This window comes from Culicoides brevitarsis, chromosome 1 (assembly GCF_036172545.1).
Source record: "Culicoides brevitarsis isolate CSIRO-B50_1 chromosome 1, AGI_CSIRO_Cbre_v1, whole genome shotgun sequence".
Classification (NCBI taxonomy): domain Eukaryota; kingdom Metazoa; phylum Arthropoda; class Insecta; order Diptera; family Ceratopogonidae; genus Culicoides; species Culicoides brevitarsis.
The window spans coordinates 16,359,050-16,381,731 of record NC_087085.1 but is presented as its reverse complement, the minus strand read 5'-3'; the positions used below and the strand labels follow the sequence as shown (position 1 = coordinate 16,381,731).

Sequence of the window (22,682 nt, the reverse complement as noted above, 5' to 3'; positions counted from 1 at the left end):
TTCTGAACTGAAAATTTACATAAAAACAAAGAAAATATTTGTTTTTGTGGTCCGTTCATGAGAACGACAAAAAAAAACATAAAAACATAGTGTTAACGAAATGTGGAAATTGGTTTCATTGCAGACAGCTTGAATCATTAAATTCAAGTTATGGTTGGGAGATTTCACACAATGGAGTCCTTCAATCTGTGTATTTGGGCATTTAATCGTAAACAAAAGAGCGCAAAATAACATCCTTAACGGCATTAATCCTAATTTTAAGAGAAAATAAACGGGAATTTACGTAATGATGGCTCATCAAGTGGTTAAATGCGATTTTGTGAGAAAATTGACTTCATTTCAAATTCGGAAAAATTCAAATAAAAAAATAATAAAATTGATAAACTACAAAAATTTATTCAGAAATCGCTTCGCAATTCTTGGAACGAAACAAAATGCTCAAAAAATTTAAAAGCACCAATGTTTTTTTAATGACATTTTTTTAAATTCTATTTAAAAATATAGGCTTTTTGGCATAGAAAAAAATTAACAAAAAAATCATTTAAAAATCAAGTTTAGGAAAAATTAAAATATAATTACCGAAATTAAATTATTATTTAAAAATATTGAAAAATAATATAAAATTCTTGAGAAAAACTGTAACAGTAAATAATTTAAAGAAAAACAAAGATCTCAAAAATTATTTATTATTTAAATATAAAAATAATTTTTGAAAATATTTTTAACTAAAAGCTTTAAAATAATTTTAAAATAATATTTTTTTCAACTCAAAAGCTTTATAAATAAAAATTTAATTAAAAAATTTTTTATTTTTAAAAATTTTTTTTTAAATTAATAAAAACCTTTTATAAAAATTTAAAGTTTAATTAAAAACATTTTTCTAATTTAAATTTTTTTTTTTTAAATTATAAAATATTTTTAAAAATTAAAAATTTTATTTTTTTATAAATATTTTTATAAAAATTAAAATAATAAATATTTAAATTATTTTTAATATTTATCTTCTAAATTTTTAAATAATTTAATGATAACAATGTCAAAATTTCTGACAAAATAACAATTAAATACTGAAACGGAAATAGCCGAAAATCACACAACACTCAACTACAAGAGAAAAACGAAAAAGAATGAAGATTGAAGTAAATACAATAATAAAAGCTTTTCTCAAAAACACACAATCTCACTCACACTCTCACACGGTCGCTTGATTATAATTGATTAGGATAAAGTAATTTTGTGTATTGTATTTAGTAATTTAGCCAAGTTCTTCATCATCATATATGGATGACAAAAAAAATTATTTAGGCAATCTATCTCAACTAATTTAATCGCATTATTATTGGATGACTGTGTGAAAAACTTTGTCCAAAATAGAAGAACTTACTAATTATGACCTTCCTACCTTGCAGTTATTTGTCACTCATCAACAAACAGCTACTTTCTTTGTGCAAGAGGTCACGACTTGATGAGAAAAAAAAAGTTTTGATATTTATTCCTGGTTAATATTTATGAAACATCTCAATATAATAACATTAACCACATTGATTTATCATTGTAAAGTGAGAAGTAACTTTTTACAAAAAGCGACTTACAAAAAAAGTTTCTCATTCATTCATTCATTACTATTCACTTTTTCGAATCTCGCATTGAATGTTGAAAAAAATATTAGCGTGACTCGATTTCGTTCAATGACGACGTTCTTGAGAGTTTTCTTGGTTCTCGCACTACATCACCCTACGAAAAATGTTAAATAACGTAGAAAATACACTAAACGTACGATAAATAAATAATAAATCTCATAAATCACATTTGTAACGTTATTGGTCTGATGCTCTTTTTGCTCTCCTCTATGTTGCCTTTTGTTGTTTGCCTTTTATTTTAGATGCAGCTTGTAAATTTATTTTTGTATGCTAAACATTTTCTCTGCTGTGTTTGCCGATAAGGGATACAAAACAGGAAGAAATTGCGCGAGCAAGTGGAAAATTTATATGTTAAAATATTGCCAAAAAATGTTTTGTTTTTTTAGTTTTAAATTTTCTCTTCTGGAAAAATGATCGTTTAAATATTTTTCCCATCCATAAAAAAAATCTTACTGGGGATTTTGGGATTTTCGTAATTTATTTAATGATGACAAATTTCATTATTTTTTTTCATAGTTTATAAAAAGCAAAATACAATAATGAGCCTCATCGGACAACGTCGTTCATTATAATATTTCACATGACTTTCTTGCAACTTGACTTGTCAACAAGACTTCTCTCTCTTCTTCCTAACAAACCAGTAAACAATTGCACATCAACAACTAACTGCACAAAAAAAAATAAACGAAAAAAAACGAGAAAAATATATTATTTTCCATATTGTATTCTTCTTTCTTATCCCAAATGATAATATTAATAATAAAAAAAAACAACCAGTTATTTATCTTTCATTTGATATTCTTATATATATATGCCAAACTACTACTTACTAACTAACTCGCTGTGTGTAATTCAAGTAGTTGTGAACTTGCACAATGAAACCGCGCGCACAAAAACATCGCTGCGAACCTTAGCAGCAGCAGCAGTTACTTTGCAAGAGAAAAATAAATTGTAGTTTATTTTAAAATTTTTATGTTATATGCGCGATGCAGCTCTGCGACTAATGCCGATGTGCTCGCAGACATGCACAAAAGATAAAGAAAATATATAATAATAATAACAATAATAAAGAGCAAGCAAAAAAGTACATAAAATATACATTACGATTATCATCAAATGCAATATTATTATGATAATAATTTCGACCTGCAAGAACAAACAACATGTTAGTTAGTAAATTAAGATTGTGCACTACTTGAGCGCCAATAACAAAAAAAAAAATTAAAAAAAGGTAGTCGTCTGAAGAACGACATACTATACCGCATTTCGATGTGTCATACATTCGCTTTTTTGTACTCCTCACAATTTTGAACTCCTCATTTCACAATTTTGAACTCCTCAATCCACAATTTCGTACTCCTCATTTCAGTTATTCCGAGATGGTTATCATCTGTGGACTTTTCCCAATAAAAGGAACATATTGCACAATTTTGTACTCCTCACTTCACAATTTCGTACTCCTCATTTCAAAATTTAAGCTCCTCAATCCACAATTTTATACTCCTCATTTCACATTTTTGTACTCCTCATGACCCTTTCACAGTTCCATACACCTCACAACTCAAAAAAATTGCCCAGAGACCTTCAGAATCCACAAAAAACCAAGAATTACTAATAGCATTAGGACATAGGGACATTGGGACATAGCATTAGGACAAGTCAGGTTTAATACCACATTTTTTCTTCGAAATGCGGTAAAAAAAAAACAATATTGATATTGAAAACGGGTCAAAAGATGAAACTTTATTGAATTAGCATGAAACTTTCTTTAAAAGTTTTTATTTGTTTTTTTTTTCTACAAAGTACTTCAATCAACGAACAAAGAAGAAGAAGTCATGAAAATGGTGTAAATACTTGCTGGCAGCAGCAAGGAGACAAGCAGCAAACAAAATGAAACGAGAAGAAAAAAAAGTTAATGTAATGCAGAATATTATCATAATATGCAGTTTTGTTTGTTTTTTAATTCAAATGGAGGCAAAAATCTTTTGATCGTCATGCAGAAAATGATGATAATTTTTTTTTGTGTGGCAACTAAATTTATATGTTTGGAATTATTTTTGAAAGTACGCAATATTTAACGATGATTTTTATTAATATATTTTGGTTGTTTTTATTTTAAGTGGAAACACTTAATATATATAAAAAAAAATATTTATTTTTTGGCTGCCGCAGCAACGCACTCTCTACGCGGGACCTTTTGTGCGCGCGTAATAATTTCTCCCGCGTGCAAAACCAAATCTCAAGCCATCAATTTTGCGATATTCAAACATGAATTTTTACTCAGAATCAAAAATTTCATACTGTCTTTTGATATTGCCAGACATTTAATTTTATTTTTCTTCTTCGTCTTTTTTTTTCTTTTCATTTTTATTTTAAATTAAAGCAAAATTCATTGTTTTGCGAGAAAAGAAAGAAAACGACTTGCGGAGAGATAGGAAAAAGGACAAACACACACACACACAAACGCACAGAGCAAATACCAAAGAATCTTTTATCTTCTTTTTTTTATACAAATTAACTGGAACAAATAACAACAATAACATTGTAAATGTTTGATAAATAACAAAGGCAAGCAAGCAAGAAAAAAAAGAGAAAAGAATCAAATCGAATCATCATCGACCGAATCATTGTTTTATTCTCTCTTGTTTTACTGTTCCTTTTGTTTTTGCATTTAATTTTTCTCCTTTTATCATCATTAAATATTCGTCAGACAAAATTCCATTCTGATGACAAGCTTACATACATTTCGCGTCTTATCATCATCATTATTTGATTATTTACGTTATTTTTATTTTTTCGTCGTTTAAATGCGTTTAAGAAGTAGAGAGAGAGTTAAAGGCCCAACGGATGAAAAATGGGAGAGATTGATCCTTTAGAAGAGATCATTTTGAACTCATAATATTTAACTTGGCTCAATCTGATCTCCGAAGAGGTCAATATGTGACTCATAAGGGATCATCTGATCTCTAACGAGATCAATCTCAAACGAATTTTGATCTGTAAGGCGTTTTACTCTCTCTCAACTCCTTAAGGAATCAACCTGATCTGATTTGATCCCTCAAAAAACTGATCCCCTTTGGAGTTGGTCATCTTCAGACCCAAAAAATGCTTAATTCACAAAAAGAATTCAAAATGACCTTGAATTGACCTCTTAAAGGAATTAACTTTTTGGGTCTGTGAATGACCAAATTCAAAGGGGATTAAGTTGATCCTACTTAAGAGATCAGATTGATCAGGCTCTTAGGAATCAATATGATCCCTTAAGTCTTATGAGATCTATTAGATCCTTTCAAGAAGCTCATTTGATCAATTAAGAGGTCTTTAGTTACTTCATAATAGGTGACTTTTTAAGGGATCAAATTAACATCTTAAAGGGATCAAACTAACATCTTAAGGGATCAGATTGATTCTTTTAAGAGTTGAATGGGATTGATCCCTTTTCCAGTTGGTATCTGCAGACCCAAAAATTTTGATCATTCTTTTGATCCCTTAAGGGGTCATTATCCCTTCAAGTGATCTTTGAAAAGTTAACTCTTAAAAAAATTCCCTTAAGATCAATCTTTTTCGATCTTCTATAGGGATCAAAGGAGTCAATTTCACCCATTTTTCATCCGTAGAGCTTTTTTTCGCAGTTAATACGCAAAAACATTCCAGCAGCCAAACTGTTTTATCCTCCTTATCATGTCTCATCAGTGACAAACGCCATGTAAAAATCATCCTGCATCTTTTGACATGTATGCAAACCTACAATGTGTGCAAAAAAGCAAAAAAAAAAAGTCACAAATCTAAAATGCATAATGTCACATTGTTGATGGTGATTGTACATGATATGATTTTTGATTAACATTTAACCGGAGCAATATGATGTGCACGTTGTCCTATAATATGATAAATATCTGTTCTGCTGTACAGGTCGCTTGTCGTTCGTATAGATGGGAAATTGTGTGTGAAATCCAGTTTAAATCATTATATTTCATTTATCATCACATCATCATCATCATCATCGTTGTCGGTTGACGTCGCTGTATATGTTGTTACAGCTCTTGTCGTCGTATCATTATTATTTTATCAGCAAAAAGGCGTTTACTCGGTTATTTATATATATTTTATACAATAATAATGTAGAAATTTGCGTTTTTTTGCTCGCTTACCGCAGAATCCGTCTCTCGATGTATTTATATATTGGCCAGACACATAATTTATTACGGATGAGATTCCAATTAAAAATGTACAAATTAATGCTGGGTGTGTGCGTACATTATGGAATATTATCATTATTATGACGATTGTGAATTTCTGATGAAGTGTCGAGATGAACAAAAATAAAAAAAAAAGTTTACAATAACAAGAGGAATACGAAGAAAAGGCACAAAAAATAAGGTTTCCCATTAATTTATCATCACATAAAGTTGCTTTTTTTCTTTAATGCATTAATATTTATGATGATTCCCATTATCAACATTTTATCACCCAACATTTTCTCCTCGTTTTGCGTACATTTTATGCACACAGGTACAAAAAAAAACATAAAAATATTATTGTTATGCTTGGAAATTTGTTTTGTAGTAAAAAGTGTGAGTATTTTTGTCTCGTTAATTAAATTTCTTCCTTGTTAAAATTTTTTCCTACATAAAAACTTTTTTTTTTAAGGGAAATTAAAAATTTTATTTTGCCAAAAATGAAGTTTTTATATTCATAATAATTAACCGTGAAATATTAAAAACAATTAAAGTTCTTAAAAATTTTGGTTTAAATTATTTTTAATTTAATTATTTTTTAATAATTTAGAAAATTTAAAAAATGTAGGTATGTTAAATAACTGAATTGTAATTAAAATATTTTTTTAACTTAAATAAAAAAAAATTAATTAAAAAAATTAAGATATTTTTTATTAAAAAAAAATAAATTATTAGGTATAAAAAAAAATAAAATAAATAATAAAATTAAATTAATTAAATAAATAAATAAAAATTTTAATAAAGTAATAATAAATCATAAGTAATTTTTTATAAATAAAAATTAAATATTTTTATCCATGAATTCATGAATAAAATTCAAATTAAATTAATTAAAATAAAAAATTAAAATAAAATTTAAAAAAAATAAAAACTTTGAAAAAAAAATTATTTACAGATAAAATAAAATTAATTCATTAATTAATAAAAATTGCTTCAATAAAGAAAACCTTCAAAATACAGGAAAAATTATTCAAACACACAGCTTAATCGGATAAAATTAAGTTTCAAATAAGATTATAATTTTCCATGTAAACTTTTAACTGATTTAACAATTTCCATTGAAGCATCTCTCGTACCGAAGAAGTGAGTTTCGCGGAAATTTCATAATCTTTTCATGTTTTATGTTCAAACTTTACGGCATTTTAATTGATGATGATGATGATGTCGAACAAAGTATTTACAAAATTACTTGTATGCAAATATAAAAAAAAATAAATTTCTAACATAAACTTTTGAATGGAATTAAAATTGACTGTAAATGACGTGTCTTTTCACGAATATGTGTGTGCGTTGCGTACTTTAATAACAATATTTTAATAATCTCTTAATAATAATCTTATTTTATTTACTATACAATTTTACGATTTTTTACTACTCTACAAATTTAATCTTACTTTCATGCAGAGCCTGACTCAGCATCTATGTTAAACGTTTTGCGTTGTCGTCGTCGTCATCGTGGCTCACATACGCAACACGCAACAAACAAACAAGCTTCCAAATAAGGATGCACATGTTCAAGACAGAGGCAAATACGACGTCACTTTTCGACAATCTCGCAATAAAATTGTGTTCTTGCGCGAGTTTACGACGAAAACAAACGAAATTTGCATTTGAAAATGGTGTGAGGGTGGTAGTAATTAGCTAAAATTATAATAAATATCACATGTGTTTTAATATTTTCCTACCTTAAACAGCGTGGAGTGCGCATATAGCTCACTTAAGCTATGCACGTGTTTCGTATACGATTTTCGTACGATACTCCAACTAGTCACACGATGTATATTGAGACACTTTAAGAGAAATTGTATTATTATTTTTTTACGTTTTCGGTTTATTTTGTTTATTTATCGCACACCGCGACTACAAAACGTCGACGCAGCTATAAATATAGCTTTTATTATTTATTACATATTCTTCACATGATCTTTTTTTGTGAACCAAGTCAAAAAAGCCACAAAGCAGCGTGTACTTGGGTCACATTATACACGAATGATATTTTATTTTTCTCTTTGTATCACTTTAAATTGTACACATGTCGGATAAAGAAAAAATACAAAACAAGGTAGTAGCAATATCTCATGTACACAATGTGTTAGATACACGAGAAATTTGGCGTCTAATACTTTGTAATACAAAAAAATATTTTTTTTTATCTCAAATTAATTTTAAAAACTTTCAAATTGTGATTGGTATCAGCGAAATATTAACATGTTTGGACATGGAATTACACGATGATTATTAATATTTTTGTTAGTTGTTTCATTTGTAATGCCTCGATGTATGTTATGTTATACAAAATCATCATTTAATGTTCTTTAAATGTTGTAGCGATGATGATTATGATTTGTGTTGCAGATAAACGGATGATGGTTCAAAAAGTTAAACTTTTGTTGGTTTAGTTTTTTCTCTACATGGTTCCCAGTGGAACGATATTGGCTTTTTTAGGTTTTTAAAATAAGGCTTTTGGAATTTTTATAAGAAAATTTTTTTTGACTAAAATATATTTTTTATTTTAAATTTAAAAATAAATAAAAAATTTAAATGAAAAATTTTATTTTTAATTTAAAAAAATTTTTTTTTATACTTTGATTAAAATTAAGCTCTTAAATTTTTTTTTTAATTTAAATATTAATTTTTTTAAAAAATAAAAAAAAAATATTTAATTAACAATTAAATTATTTAACTTTTTTTTTTATTTTATTTAAATTTTTGAAATTTATTTAAATTTTTACTTTTGAAAAAATTTAAATTTTTATTTAAAAAAAAATTTAATTTTTATTTAAAAAAAAAATTAAATTTTTATTTTTGAAAAAATTTAAATATGTAATTAAAAAATTATTTTCTTGTAAAGATTTAAAAAAAATCATTTCGAAAAAATAAAAATTTGGAAAAATTTTCAATGGAAGAACTTTATTTTTCTGAACTTAAAAAAAATGCCATTTCATATCACTGGGCTTATAGCTTTTTTGTCGGCTGGTATTTTCATTTCTCGGAACTATGTGTATAAAAATGTTTTGATTAGACCGGCATAATAATCACCTGGATGGAACAATATATCATGATGATAACCCTGTTAGTCTCTTTCTGGATTATATTCTCTTATTTTTTTTTTGCAAATTCATTGAGAAAATTTTTATTTAGTGCAGTTATATTTTTTTTATGTGTGTACGTTAAAGTGGTCACTGAAATATTTGCCGTGTAAAAACATGAAATAAAAACAAGTCCCTTGTGAGACGAGTTGCAAAAATTCTAAATTATGTGCCCATTGTATTAATATTGCAGCAGTGAGTCTGACGACAGCGTGCACTCTTCAATATCGTTGTTGCTTGTTGGAAACATAAGTGTAGAATGCATATGAAAAAAAAAATAATATTATAAATGCTTGTTTATTGTGTCGGCAGATTAGCTACTATGATACGCAAAGCATGATACGAGCGACGAGAAGAGAAGAATAAGCTGTTGCCTGCCGCATTTTCTCTGTAACTATCGAGTTTATTGTATTTATTCGGAGATCACCAAATATCCTATTGTGTTCTCAATTTTTTTTTTTGCTTCTCCGTCATCATGGCTTATTTTTTAAGTATCGTGGTTGCGTTGCGGGATTTTCCATTTGAAGCTCGAGCAATTCAGAAGTCATGATTTTTAAAGTATGAAATATCAGCTCTAAACGCCGAAAAACATGTTATATTTTTTTTTAGAATAAAAATTAATAAAAAATAAAATTAAAATAAATATTTTATTAAAATTAAAAATAATTAAATTAATTTATTGTAAATTTAACAGTTAAAATAAATTTTTGAAAATTCTTTTCTCGTGAAATTTAATAATTAATATTTTTTTTTACTTTTTTATTCTTTTGATAATTTTTAAAAAATTCTCAAATTTAAAGCTCGAAAAATTACTTTTATTTAATTTAAAAAAAAAACAATTTTTATAAAAATTTTGCAATGCAAAAAAATAATAATTTAAAAAAAACTCAAAAAAAACATATAGGAAAAAAATTAAATAATTTATCAACTTTTGTTAATTTTATAAAAAATAGGAAAATAATTAAAAATTAAAATTTAAAAAAAATCTGATAAATTTTAGTGAAACTTTTAAGTTCTAATTTTTTACTTTAAAATTTACAAAAAAATTAAACTCGAGAGTCAAATAAAAAAATTGGAATCACTTTCCGCCGATAACTGCAACAACACAACAAAAAATAACTACAAAGCCGAGAAAAAAGCGGATACGCGATGTCTTTTTATTTTCTCAAACAACAAGAGATTATAGAGTTTCGTAGTAAAAGTACTATTCATACGGGTTTCAAGTGTCGTGTGACTAACTATTTTTTTTTTGTACCATGGAATGTTTTTTTTTTGTTTGTTGTGTCTTTCTCAAAAACCGTTTAAGCCGTCAATCGTGTCTAATCGAATGAGCAGTTGGTCAAATCCAATTATAAATTAAGATACTTATACATATTATGTTACACATGAAATATTTGTTAATCCTTTTTGTAAATGTAATAATAATTTACAAAAATTCCAATTAATAATGTGCATTAAAATATCAACATTGAATTGTCTTATTAAGATCGTTCGAATACTTTGTCCACCATAAAGACATTTTATCGCAACATTAATATGTTTAATAATGGCATTATTATTATTATTATTATGTGTCTATCTGTGAATCGTGTGTCGTCATCAGGCTTTTATGTTAATAAAATAATAATAATAATAATGCTCATTCCGTAGATTTTATATAATAATAAATGTTTATTCAAATGAAATAGCACCTCGTCTTAGGCATAGTGCATGCAGCCTTGGCTACAAAGGAGAGATATATGTTTAAACACTGTTTGTTCTCGGTTCGTTGCTATGTTTGCTGTGATTGAGTTACTATAATAGTAGTTGGTAGTGGCGTTGTGTATTTTGTAAAAGATTTAACATGTATATTTATTTATGTTTGTTTTGTTTTGCCATGCTTTGCATTTCTGATCCTTTAATACATTCAACAAGACTTGTTTGCACTCCAACTCCACTCCGCACAACAAAAACCATTAATAAATACAATTATCATAAATATTATATTCATCTCGAAAACATATCTTGTGCTGTTTTAATGTAATAATATTCTGAATAGTTATGTTACATCACATAAACACACTCGAGATTGCATAAAACTTGTATGCAAAAAGGAAAAAATAGAAAAAGTAGTCGTCCAAAAAACGATACCGCATTTCGATTTTCTAAACCGAAACATTTCACTATTTGGAGCTCCTTATCATTTACTGACTTTTTGCACTAAAATTCACATATTTCACAATTTGGTACTCCTCATTCTCTATAGGCGAAAAAGGGGTCAAATTAACCCCTTAAGAGATAAATTCACCTCTTAGAAGATAAATTCACTTCTTAAAGGGTTAATTTATCTCTTAAGGGGTTAATTTGATTCCTTTTTCGCCCATAGAGTTTCACAATTTCGTACTCCTCACGAATTTTTCACAATTTCATACTCCTCATAATACAAGAGACTGCCCATTGACCTTCAGGGTCCTCAAATAATCAAGAGTTACTAAAAAAACACAAACGGACGACAAGTCAAGTTTCATACCGCATTTTTTCTTCGAAATGCGGTAAAAAAAAAATTACGAAGAAAGAGCGCGAGAGAGCGACGAAAGCGTGTAGCAGACAATTTACTACCAAACACTACTCTATATTTTCCAACTATTAGTCACGATTTATGCTTTTTTCGTTGCTGCCTCGATTCAATCAAGTATGCAAACAGCTAGCAAAAAACATCGCACACCAATAATAATAAAAATAATCATCCACATGGAAAATATATGGCATGGAACACATGTTTGGCAAACATTGTCAACAATAATAAAACCCTCTACACTATTTTTTGCATTTTGGCACATAAACTTTTTTTTTAACAAAATTGTCGTGATTTCAACGAATTCTCGATGGTGCAGTAAAAAAATCCAACATTGTAACACCTGAATATCAAAATAACAGCAAAAATCAGATCAATCTCAAGGTCACATCAATCCGCCTTTTTTATTATTAAAAACCACATTATACAAATTTTATGTTAATTAAACTTGAACTTGGGCAACGCACGCTATACGATGACGACGCTACTGTACGGAACTCGAGAGATAAATGAATTATCATGTTTAGTGGGTGGATGGAACAACCACACAAGTTATTGAGATATTTTTCGTCGTTTCGTGTCTCTGCAAGATAATAAATTTTAGTATTTCATTCATCATTCATTGGATTTCTTCATTCATGCACGATGATCATCAGCGTCGTCATCCCGTTTTAATGAAATAAATGATGATAAAAGGATGCTGTGAGGCATTGAAAGGTAAAAGCGAGGCAGCAGCTGATAAATTTCCCAGTATTTGATTGAATTTGGTTGATGGAAATGAAATCAATCGGGGCTTTGCTCGTTAAAAGCTTCGATGAAAAGTTGCGCTCTGTTGAAGTTTATTTTAAATACAAAAAGTTTTGGTAATCCTCGTTATTTTATGCTTCTCTGGATAGTCAATTAAAAGCAGAATTTTGATTAATTTTCGTTTTCAGTACGATACAAGTATACAAAATATAACGAGTTTAAGGATGGTTCGATACGAAAAAATGTTTCACGTCGTTTGATTTTTTTTTTATTTATTTATAATTTCATTTAAAAAAAATAATTAATTTAAAAAAAAAATAAAAATGGTAATTATTAAAAATATATTGTATTAATTTAAATTAAAATTATTAAGTATGTAATTATTTTTTTATTATTTAATTAATTATTTATTAATTATTATTTTTAAAAAAAATTAATTTTTATATTTTTTTTTAATAAAAATAAAAATTAAAAAAATCCAAAATAAATTTTTCAGAAAATTCTTAAAATAATCTTTAATTAATTTTTAATTAAAATGTATGCACCATTTAATAGTTCCTTTTATTTGTTTGAAATGTAAACAAATAATTAAAAATCAAAAAAAAAAAAAATAGACAAAATTTTATTTCCTTGTTCTTTTTTTGCACTGTGAGATTTTTTTAAATTAATTTAAAATTAAAAATTATTAAAAATATTTATTTTATTTTACTTTAATTTTTTTTTTAATTAAAAAAATTATTAATAATTAAATTTAATAAAAATTAAAAATAAATTAAATTTTTAAAAATTAAGCTAAAACGAAAAATGAAGCATATTACACTTTTATTCCAGCCTCAAAAACAGTTTTCCTAGAAAGGATTAACAAACAGTTATAAATTATTCGCATGCAAAAATTCTGAATTTTCCCGAAAAAGCAAACACACAACATACAAAACTTACATATTTGACGTTTCAAGCAAACACACACAGTAAAGACGATGGAAAATTGTTTATTTACATCGCAATTTCCGGTATTTCTAAATTATTCTGTATTCCATCAGAGTCATAAACAAACACAAAAAACATACTTTTTGCATGCATATGTTTGTTTTTATTATTTTTTTTTCTTGTTTTGTGTGTTAAGTAACTAACCTGAGTGCGAGAAGAGGAAGTTTGGGCGAAAGAGTAAAAGAGAGATATAGCATTAAATTACATTTATTATAATTAAAAATTAAAATTCACAGTGTTGTTGTTTGCTCGTCATTACTTATTCAAAAAACGGACAGATAGTAATTATTGTTGCTCACTCAATTTTTTTTTAAATTGTCGCGTAAAGAAAGTTTTTTTTTTAAATTTTCGGAACTAGCTACTGAATTTTATCAGATTTCGGCAGATTTTTGAATTTATGGGCAATCACGATGCACTGAGGAGGAACACTTGAACAAACTTTTCAATACAAAACACTTGCAAACAGGAAGTTTTCGTCATTTCCTGAACTGTGAGTTTCTTTCATTTACGTTTCGTTTTATATTCCAATTTTACCCATTCCAGTCGACTCGACAGCGTCAAAAAACGGCACACATTGAAAATAAAATGGAATTACGTGATATATGATATATCATGTGAACCGTTACTTTTCCTTCCGACGAGCGACGTTACTTCAACACACAAACAGACTTAAACAATGTTCTACGAGATACGTAGCGAGAAGAGGGAATTTGTTTTCCGCAAATGTGTGTCTATTAATATTTATGTAATGAAAAGACCGGTGATTAATATTCTAAACACTTGTTTTTGATGGCTGTGAGAAACGACATCGCATAATGTGATAACGAGAAATGATTGAATCGATCGATAACGCTCTACTTGTTTGGCTAAATGCAGAATCAGCAGTCAGATTTGTGTGATGTCATGTCGCGCTGTTGAGCCAAATATCAATATATGGCAATTAGAGCTATTGACAAGATAAGACATGACCGACGATTGTGATTCGCGAAATCGGTATCTTATCTAATTGGTGTGATAAGGCTCTCACACTGAGTCAGCTGTATTTTTAATAAACTTGCGAAAAAAAAAATCAAAATACGGAAAAAAATTGGAATAATTAGTATGTTTTCTGCCTGCGTCTCCTTCGTGCGTCGCAAAGTGTGCTGCAAAATGGCTGGAAATAAAGAAGTCATTTACGAGTTAAATTTACCGCTAAAAGCGATTGTCTTTAATCACACGGAATATGACAAAGAAACACTTACACCTCGCACTGGCGACGCAGGTGAACAGTTAGTGGATTGTTTACGTAACGACATGCAAATCACCGATATCGATCATAAGCACAACCTCACCAAGATGGAAGTGGTAACTGCCTTAATCAAAGGTAATTTTGCACTGACATTGACAAAAGGTTCCCATTAACTGACCGAAAAAAAAATTCAATTCGCGAAAAAAACCAAAAAATTTTTTTTTGTCTTTCGCAGTCGCGCAGGAAGGTGATAAATATGCCGGTCTTATCATCTGTATTTCATCGCATGGGGAACTCGAGCCCCCCTACGGAGACTACAACGAAATAATTCACGCAAGGGACATGCCGTATGCGAAAGATGAGTTATGGAAACATTTTGAGACGCAGGAGGCCTGGAAAGACAAACCAATTTTAATTTTCATTCAGGCCTGTCGCGGTGCCGATCCCACGCCAGGTATCCGTGCGTATTCGCACGACGTCGATGAGCGCGTCGAAATGCCAAAACCGCAATTCACCGTACCCAAATACCCGAATTTGTTTGTGATGAATGCCTCGCAACCGGGCACCGTTTCGTTCCGATGGGATGACACGACGCCGTTTGTCGAGGCGCTAATTGATGTGCTGCGATGCCGTGCAACGGAGTGGGATTTGGTGCAGATTGCGACACACGTCTGTCATAAGGTTGCAATGAGCTTCGAGGCATGCGATGTCCATCGCGAAGGCTATGAGTGCAGTTTGCAAATGCCGTGTTTCGAGACAACGTTAACGAGGAAGTTTTATTTTCCGGTACGTGAGACGGCGCAGCAAGATGTAGAATTAGAAACTTATAAGTTGCAGAAAAAGGGATTGGCAATGATATTTTTGTACGATTACGAGGGGACAGATTTGCAAGAAAGAAGTTGCGTAACTCATGACGAAGAGCTGTTGGAAGAAACATTCGAAAAACTCAATTTTGATGTCGAAATTCATCGAAATTTGGGGTTTAATGAACTCATTGGGGAATGTAAGTCAATATAGGTCGATACAAATATCAAAAATGTTTTCGATTTCAAAGACTCTTTGAACATTTTGTAGTTCTACGGATTGAAAAGAAGTTAAAAATTAACCTTTTAAGATTAATTTAATCAATTATTTCGGAAAATTAGTTATTCTAATGAATGGATTGATTATTTAATTTTCCGAAATAAAGGATTAAATTAACAACTAAAAGGGTTAATACCGTTATGTAGATAATGTTAAGAGAAAAAAAAAAGATAAATAATGTAGATAAATGTAGATAATGTAGATAAATTAAGAAAAGGCTAATTTTGAAGTTTTTTTAAAAGAATTTTCGTATAAATTTTTGACATTGTTTTAAAACGATTTTTTAAATAACTTTTTATTTTTAAATGCTTTTGACACTAAAATAATAATTTTAAATAAAAAATTATAAAGATTAGTTAAAATTTCAAAATTTTCAGTTAAAAATTGAAAAAAAAAATAAGAATGTGAAGTAAAAAATGCTAAAATAACGAATTTTAACTTTTATTTTCATTAAAATAACAGATTTTGGAAAACTCTTAAAATTATCTACATTACGGTAATAATTTTTTTGAATCCTTTGGGAAGAAGTACATCGAGTATCTAACTGTATAAAAAAAATTACAATTTTAAAAGTTTTTTTGCAAATTAAGAAAAATTCTTTCAAAATTTACAATTTTTCATTAAAAAATTCCAAAATGTAAAGTTTTGAACTAATTTTACATAAAATTTTATCTTTTTCAAAAGAACTGGTCAAAAATGTACTGAAAATTGAATAATTCTTAACAAATTAGGTACTCGACATAAGATATCTCTCCTGAGAATCTCTTAAAAAATTATTTGGAAGGAAATCGAAAACATTTTTGATTATTGTATTAACTTAAATCTGAAAATTTTCCCAAAATTCAACTAAAACTCTTCCAGTAAGTGATTCCAAGCGATTTAAAGACTACGACTTATCCTTCGTGCTCTTCAGTGGTTACGGCGAAAAGGACGAACTGATATTAACTGACGCCAATATTGGTGTCAATGAATTGTGGCAATCATTCTTGGCCGACAAATGCCCCGAACTGCAGCAAAAACCAAAAATATTTGTCATATCAGTGAGTTTTCGCCAAATAATACCAACAAAAGAATTCGCAATAAATAATAATAAATTAATAACAGGCACTGCCATACACGCACGAAGATCCCTCCGTTATCGTCGAAGGTGTCAGTGGAAAGTTTGACAAGTTAAATGTACCGCGAAACCCATCGCAAAATGTGACGGAATGTCGAAAGCATGGCGCTGGCATACAAAATATTCCGGTAACGGCTGACCTTTTACTGTGTTTTGAAAGTGCTGCAGGTGCGCGCAAGTTTCCTTTCATCACTCAATCACTTTCTCCTCTTTTATTTTTCGGTGCGATAACGACGATTTTTTTTCTTAGGACGCTCCCGATATCTCGATGACGACTATGCCGGCACGATTTATTTCAAATATTTGAGCGATGCGTTGCTGGACAAGAGAAATCCTGACTTTGTTAGTGCCTTGGTTGCCACAAATCGACGTTTCAAAGAGAACATGGACGAGAATTACGATGACGATCACGAATTTTATCGCGAAACGCCGATATTTTTTTCGTCGCTGCGGAAATCGGTGCCAATTGTGAGACATTAATTATGAAAGAGAAACAAAAAAAAAATTTTATTTAATAAAAACATAACAACTTGCCTTGCTCCCTTTTTCGCTCATTCATTCTTTGTTTGAGAAACGGAGAGATATAATTTCATGTTGCCAAGTTGCTCGCAATCCAGCAACAACAACAACACACCTCTCTGATTAATTCCTCGTTTATATGAGATGTTCGTGACAAAACTCACTAAATATTATCGTGTGAATTTTATCGGTTATTTCTTGTCACTAATCACTTATATTTTGTTTCGCTTTAATTTTTTTTTTCATCTGGTCTCTCTTTTTTTTCTCCTTTTTGCCAGAGACGCAGTGCATTGACTGCTGATTGTGGCGGGTGTGCGTGCCTGTATGTGAGACAAGACTCACAACAAATATAAACAACATCATGTTGCATTGCTTGTTGAACATGATTCAAAACTAACAACGTACGTTGCTCTACTTTACTTTGATCTTTTATTTACACCTTTTTCTTGCGCTTTATTAACAAAACATACACACAGAGCCAGGCAACTTATCTCGATAACGATCAAAATGTGTGATATGAAAAATAAATTTACTGCTATGCTCCGGACTGACGAACGGAATATATGTGGAAAAATTGCTACTGAATTGAATATTGAATTATTTTTATCGGAATCAGATAAGTGTTTGAATGGTAAAGTGTGTGTCCCTGTTGATCAGCGTCGTCGTCGTCGTCGTTGTGCTGCCTTGTTTGTCAGGAAAGTCACATGAAGTATTAGGGAGCCTCAAAAAATTTTTGTTCTAATTTCTTAAGCGTTTTTTATTAATTTTTTCATGAATAATATAAGAAATTTTGAAGTTAAAAAATGTTCTATGAAATTTCAGTCAAAAACTTAATTTTAAATTAATTTTTGAAATTAAATTAAATTAAAAATTTAAAATTTTAATAAATTTTAAAAATTAAAAATTTTATAAATTATTAAAATGAAGAAAAGCCTCAAAATTTTAAATAATATTAATAAATATTGAATAAATATAATTTTAAAAAATAAAATAAAAATTAATTTAAAAAATTAATCAAAAATAAAATTAATTATTTTTTTTTAAATTAAAATTTAAAAAATTATCCATAATTTATTTATGAATTATTTTATTTAATTTTTAAATTTAATTTTTATTTATTTATTTTTTTTAAGTTTTGATCAATACAGGTATCAAATTAAATGTAAAATAAATGATAAAAAATAAAGCTAAAAACGTCTTAAAATTAATTTTTTTTTTTAATTTATGGATGATTTTTTTAAATTTTTAAATTAAAATTATTAATCAAAAGACGTTTTCTAGTTTCATATTTTTTTTTTTTTAATAAAATTTCTAAAAATATGGATTTGAAATGAAATGAACATGATAACTAGTGAAATAAAAAAATCAGTAGAAATTAAAAATTATTTTATTAATTAAAAGTTCTGAATGAACTTAAGCTCGAAAAATTATCTTCAAAAATTTTTTTTGCCATTTTGCTCAAAATCGGCTTCATGTTTGTAAAATTTACTTATTTTTGACTAAAAAATCATTAAACAGGCCGTTTAGAGATGAACTCAAAAATAAAACGAAGATCCCTAATATACCGTGATGCAATACAATGTGCTAAATTTTCTTACTCTCGCAGTCTAGACTCATTACGAGCGACTGTTACAAACTAACGGACACCAATTTATTTTTCCTCCTCTCGACCTTGCCTCGTAATGCTTTTGAACTTTTCTCTCCGCTGATGCTAGAACTTGATAACTTATTGCCGTCTTATGGCCCAAAATGACAGCGATTTAAAATGTGACGAGCAGAAAACGAAGAAGATTTGCTGCGACATCAAAAATATGTTGCCGAGCTACTGGAATGCGCGTTCGAGATTAATATCTTCTCATGAGATTGACATGAACTTTGATACCTCTTTCTTCGACATCGCATCACATCGCAACACGCCGCATATAAATTTATATTAGTTTGCCTTGATTGAAGTTTGATTGATGTTGAGGGAGTTTCGCCTAATGTCCCTCATGTCTGACACAGGCAGTCTATTATTACCTTTGTGTCGCTTTCTTCTTATCGTGCGATCGCTTGCCTTTTGAAATATTGACTTGAATGCGAAAAAATATATTTATATATATTGAACAAGTCCCAAATGGCTGAAATGATGCCCGGATCCGCATATTAAAAAAATGTTGCAGCGCGAACGGAGTGGGTGTCTAATTTTCTGACCGCTCGCTCTTTTGTCCTTGAACATTATCTCTGACACACACTCGCAATTATTGTGGATTCGAGAGCATTTGAAACTATTTGACAAATAATGATCTGCTATTAAATATTTATAACGACCACGTTAATCAAAATACAATAATTTCCATCGACAACTCTATAATTTACGGTTCTTACAGTAAGAAACGTATTTTTTGAGTTAATGCTTGGTGTGAGGTTAGGGTGCCAATTGCTAAGTTAACCCGTCAACGACAGTATGCATTAAATTACAGACTGCGGCAACCTATCTGATTAAAAATCAATTTAAAATAAAATCCGCCCACCATTAAAAAAAGACACTTTATAATAATATACAATAATAAACTCTTTGTTTTTTTAGTAAATTTCCAGTAATAAATAAGCTGCTTGTCGTTTTAATGAGTTTTGATAAAATAAAACAATGATATAATTAATGTAGATGTTGAAAGGTTGTGTACCCACAACAATTTACTTTACTTTTAACGATTTCGTCGTCGTCTATGTTTGAGCTCATCCAATTATGTATTATTTTAATAATATTATTTAATTATAAAATCAGACTAATTTTCTGATTTATATTTTATAACTGTAAAAATTTTAATTTTGTCTCATTATATCGATCGTCATTTATTTATTTAATAACAGCGATAATAAAGTACAAATATCATCACATTAGATACGCAACAAATACGCAAAGAATGTACATCGATTTTTTTTTCACATATGCAACATAAAATAAATTGTATTAATTGTTATTATGTGATGATATTTATGTTTAATTAAATTATGCCACAACATAATTCATCTCGGTTTTTGCAACGAAACTTTTTTTTGTTGTGTGTTCGATGTTTACAAACAAACGTGGTAACAAAGTAATGCACTGTCAGGCTGGAACAATGTTTGAAAATGTTTTAATTTCTATTTAATTTTTTTTTCTTAGAAAAAAAATTATTAAAAAAATATTTTATTTTAAATATCAAATATATTTTAAAGGTGTTTTATTTTATTTTTAATTTAATTTTTTTTATTTTTAATTTTAAAATGTGTTTAATTTGAATAAATGAATAAATTTAATATATTTAAAAAAATATAATTTTTAAATTTTCGATTTTAAAATTATTATCAAAACTCAATTTAATAACTTTATAATTTAATAAATAAAAATTAATAAATAAAGTTTAATAAAACTTTATAAAAAAAAATTATTTAATTAATAATATAACAATTTTTGTTCTATTAGATAAATTTTATTTAAAATTATTATTTATTAAATTAATTCGATGTTACAAGTTTCTTGAATCTTAATGAATATTTTATTTTTATTTTTGGTTCTTTTTTTTTATTTAATTTTAAAATTATTACAAAAATTCAATTAAATTTTTTAAATTATTTAAAAAATAGACAATTTAAAAAATAATTTAAATTAAAAAGTTTTAAAATTAAATTAAATTAAATTAATTATTAAAATTAATTTATATATTTATTAATAAATTTCAATTTTATTCAAATAATTTTTTAAATAATTATTATTATTAAATTAATTTTTTTTAATGAAAAAAAATTAAAAAATATTATAATTTAATGTTTTTAATTTTAAAACATTTTTCCTCATTGCATCTGCCTTTTGTAGTAAAGTACAGTAGACAAAAAAATGTACAATAATAATAATAGTAACTGGAAATAAAATAAAAATTTCATGTTGTTCTCAAGTTTATTATTACACAGAACTAACACAAAACTGTTATGTTCCTGATATCTCGTACGTTTCCATAAAATGAAGCTATTTTTATTTTCCACCTCTCTTTACGTTTTTTTTTGTGCTGCTTGTTTTTATTTTTCACAAAGCCAGAGGAGCGAGAGAGCGAGGACAGTGCAACGAGATAAAATGTACAATAGCAAAGGTTCATTACAAATGCATGACTATTATTATTATGATGATGATAACTGGTAGGCTGATTGTGCGTTACCATACCGTGTGCGAATTCTTCCGTGCGTCTGTCCGGTGAGAAGAAACGACTTGACATCCGAAGACGAGGGAAAGAAGGTCTGGGAACGCGCACATGGGTGTGAGAGAATAAAGAAGAAATTAAACTACATTTATTAAACATATTAATAAAATATGATTTAAAATACACGTCAGTCTTCTCACGCGATCGACGACGACTTTTTATCATACTTTTTTTTTCATATATCACTTTGATATCATGTTGATCATATTATATATATGTTGTCGTTATGTTGATGCTTGGTGCATATTATATTTTTTTGTTGTGTACATGAGGCTGTGTAACATATATGTATGATGGGAAAATATTTTTGACAACCTTCAAGTTCAGTTATAAATATTTGCGCGCACACACAAGGTAGCAATCAGCAGAAAAAATTGTAAATTTTTTTTATAAATAAAAAAAAACTGGGCCGGACATGCAACATTACTGAATTTTGTTTTGTTCGCGCACAAAAAAAAAATGTAACGAACCATTTTTTGCAGCATTTCACAGGTTAAGCGGAAAATTTCGTATATTTTTTGGGATGTTCATTCATATTTTATTTGACATGATGAAAACTGGTCCAGTCTAAAAATATAAAAATAAATAATTAATCTGAAGGGATTTCATGCAAAAAATTAATTTTGCAAAAGGACGACAAAATTGGTTTTGTCCCTGTATCATGTGCATCGCAAAATATAATCATGCTACAAGGCAAAACATAATTTTACATTCTTTAAAGTGTCATCAACATAATAAATATAATCATCTTATTATGATTACGAGTCTCTTCTTATCGTCGATAAATTCATAATTTTATCAGATTTTCTTCGCTTGCCTCGTCGTTGCTCCTGCCATGCCGATACACATAAATAACACATGCAAGTCAGGTGAAACAGGAATAAGTGATGATAAATGACGGGTAATAATAATGATTTGCTTCATAATGATGTAGGCCTCTCGCAATGTTGTAGGCAAATGAGATGTCTTCGCGTGTGTAAGTTCGCATTGATGTTATATCGAGGGGAGATAAAATACGGTTTGGCCTTTGCAGTCATGACTATGTGGGTTAACAAATTTAACGATTGCACAATTTATGTAGAAAAAAAAAGAGTTTTGATGGAACCGCTTGCTTTAATGTTTCAAAGAGCGAAAAAAAAATTTAACATTAAAAATCAAATCTTGTACAAAATGACGCGCGTACTCTTAATTAAATTACAACTTTATGCAAATTACGATGCAAAACTATAAATTTTCAGTCTCTATGCTAAAATAACACAAATT

The 22,682-nt window shown here is 28.3% G+C and overlaps 2 protein-coding genes across 3 annotated transcripts in view; both read left to right on the top strand.

Annotated features, from left to right (window-relative positions):
* Window positions 1-22,682, top strand: part of LOC134832227 (serum response factor homolog) — a 93,134-nt gene that overhangs the window by 42,496 nt on the left and 27,956 nt on the right. The window lies entirely within an intron of this gene.
* On the top strand, window positions 14,305-17,207 carry LOC134838305 (caspase-like). 2 transcript variants are annotated; one of them, XM_063853805.1, is made up of 5 exons: window positions 14,305-14,618; window positions 14,719-15,486; window positions 16,428-16,606; window positions 16,671-16,851; window positions 16,934-17,207. In XM_063853805.1, exons 1-5 carry the CDS (start codon window positions 14,357-14,359, stop codon window positions 17,161-17,163), a joined length of 1,620 nt encoding a protein of 539 aa, XP_063709875.1. In that variant the 5' UTR covers window positions 14,305-14,356; the 3' UTR covers window positions 17,164-17,207. The 2 variants fall into 2 exon arrangements, with proteins under 2 accessions (XP_063709875.1, XP_063709876.1); XM_063853806.1 differs by having other exon boundaries at window positions 16,671-16,811; window positions 16,934-17,125.

Coding starts and splice junctions, on each gene's coding strand:
- LOC134838305 (XM_063853805.1), top strand. CDS start 14,357: ATGTTTTCTGCCTGCGTCTCCTTCGTGCGTCGCAAAGTGTGCTGCAAA. Junction 16,607..16,670: donor CAAAAATATTTGTCATATCA/GTGAGTTTTCGC, acceptor AATTAATAACAG/GCACTGCCATACACGCACGA. Junction 16,852..16,933: donor GTGTTTTGAAAGTGCTGCAG/GTGCGCGCAAGT, acceptor TTTTTTTCTTAG/GACGCTCCCGATATCTCGAT.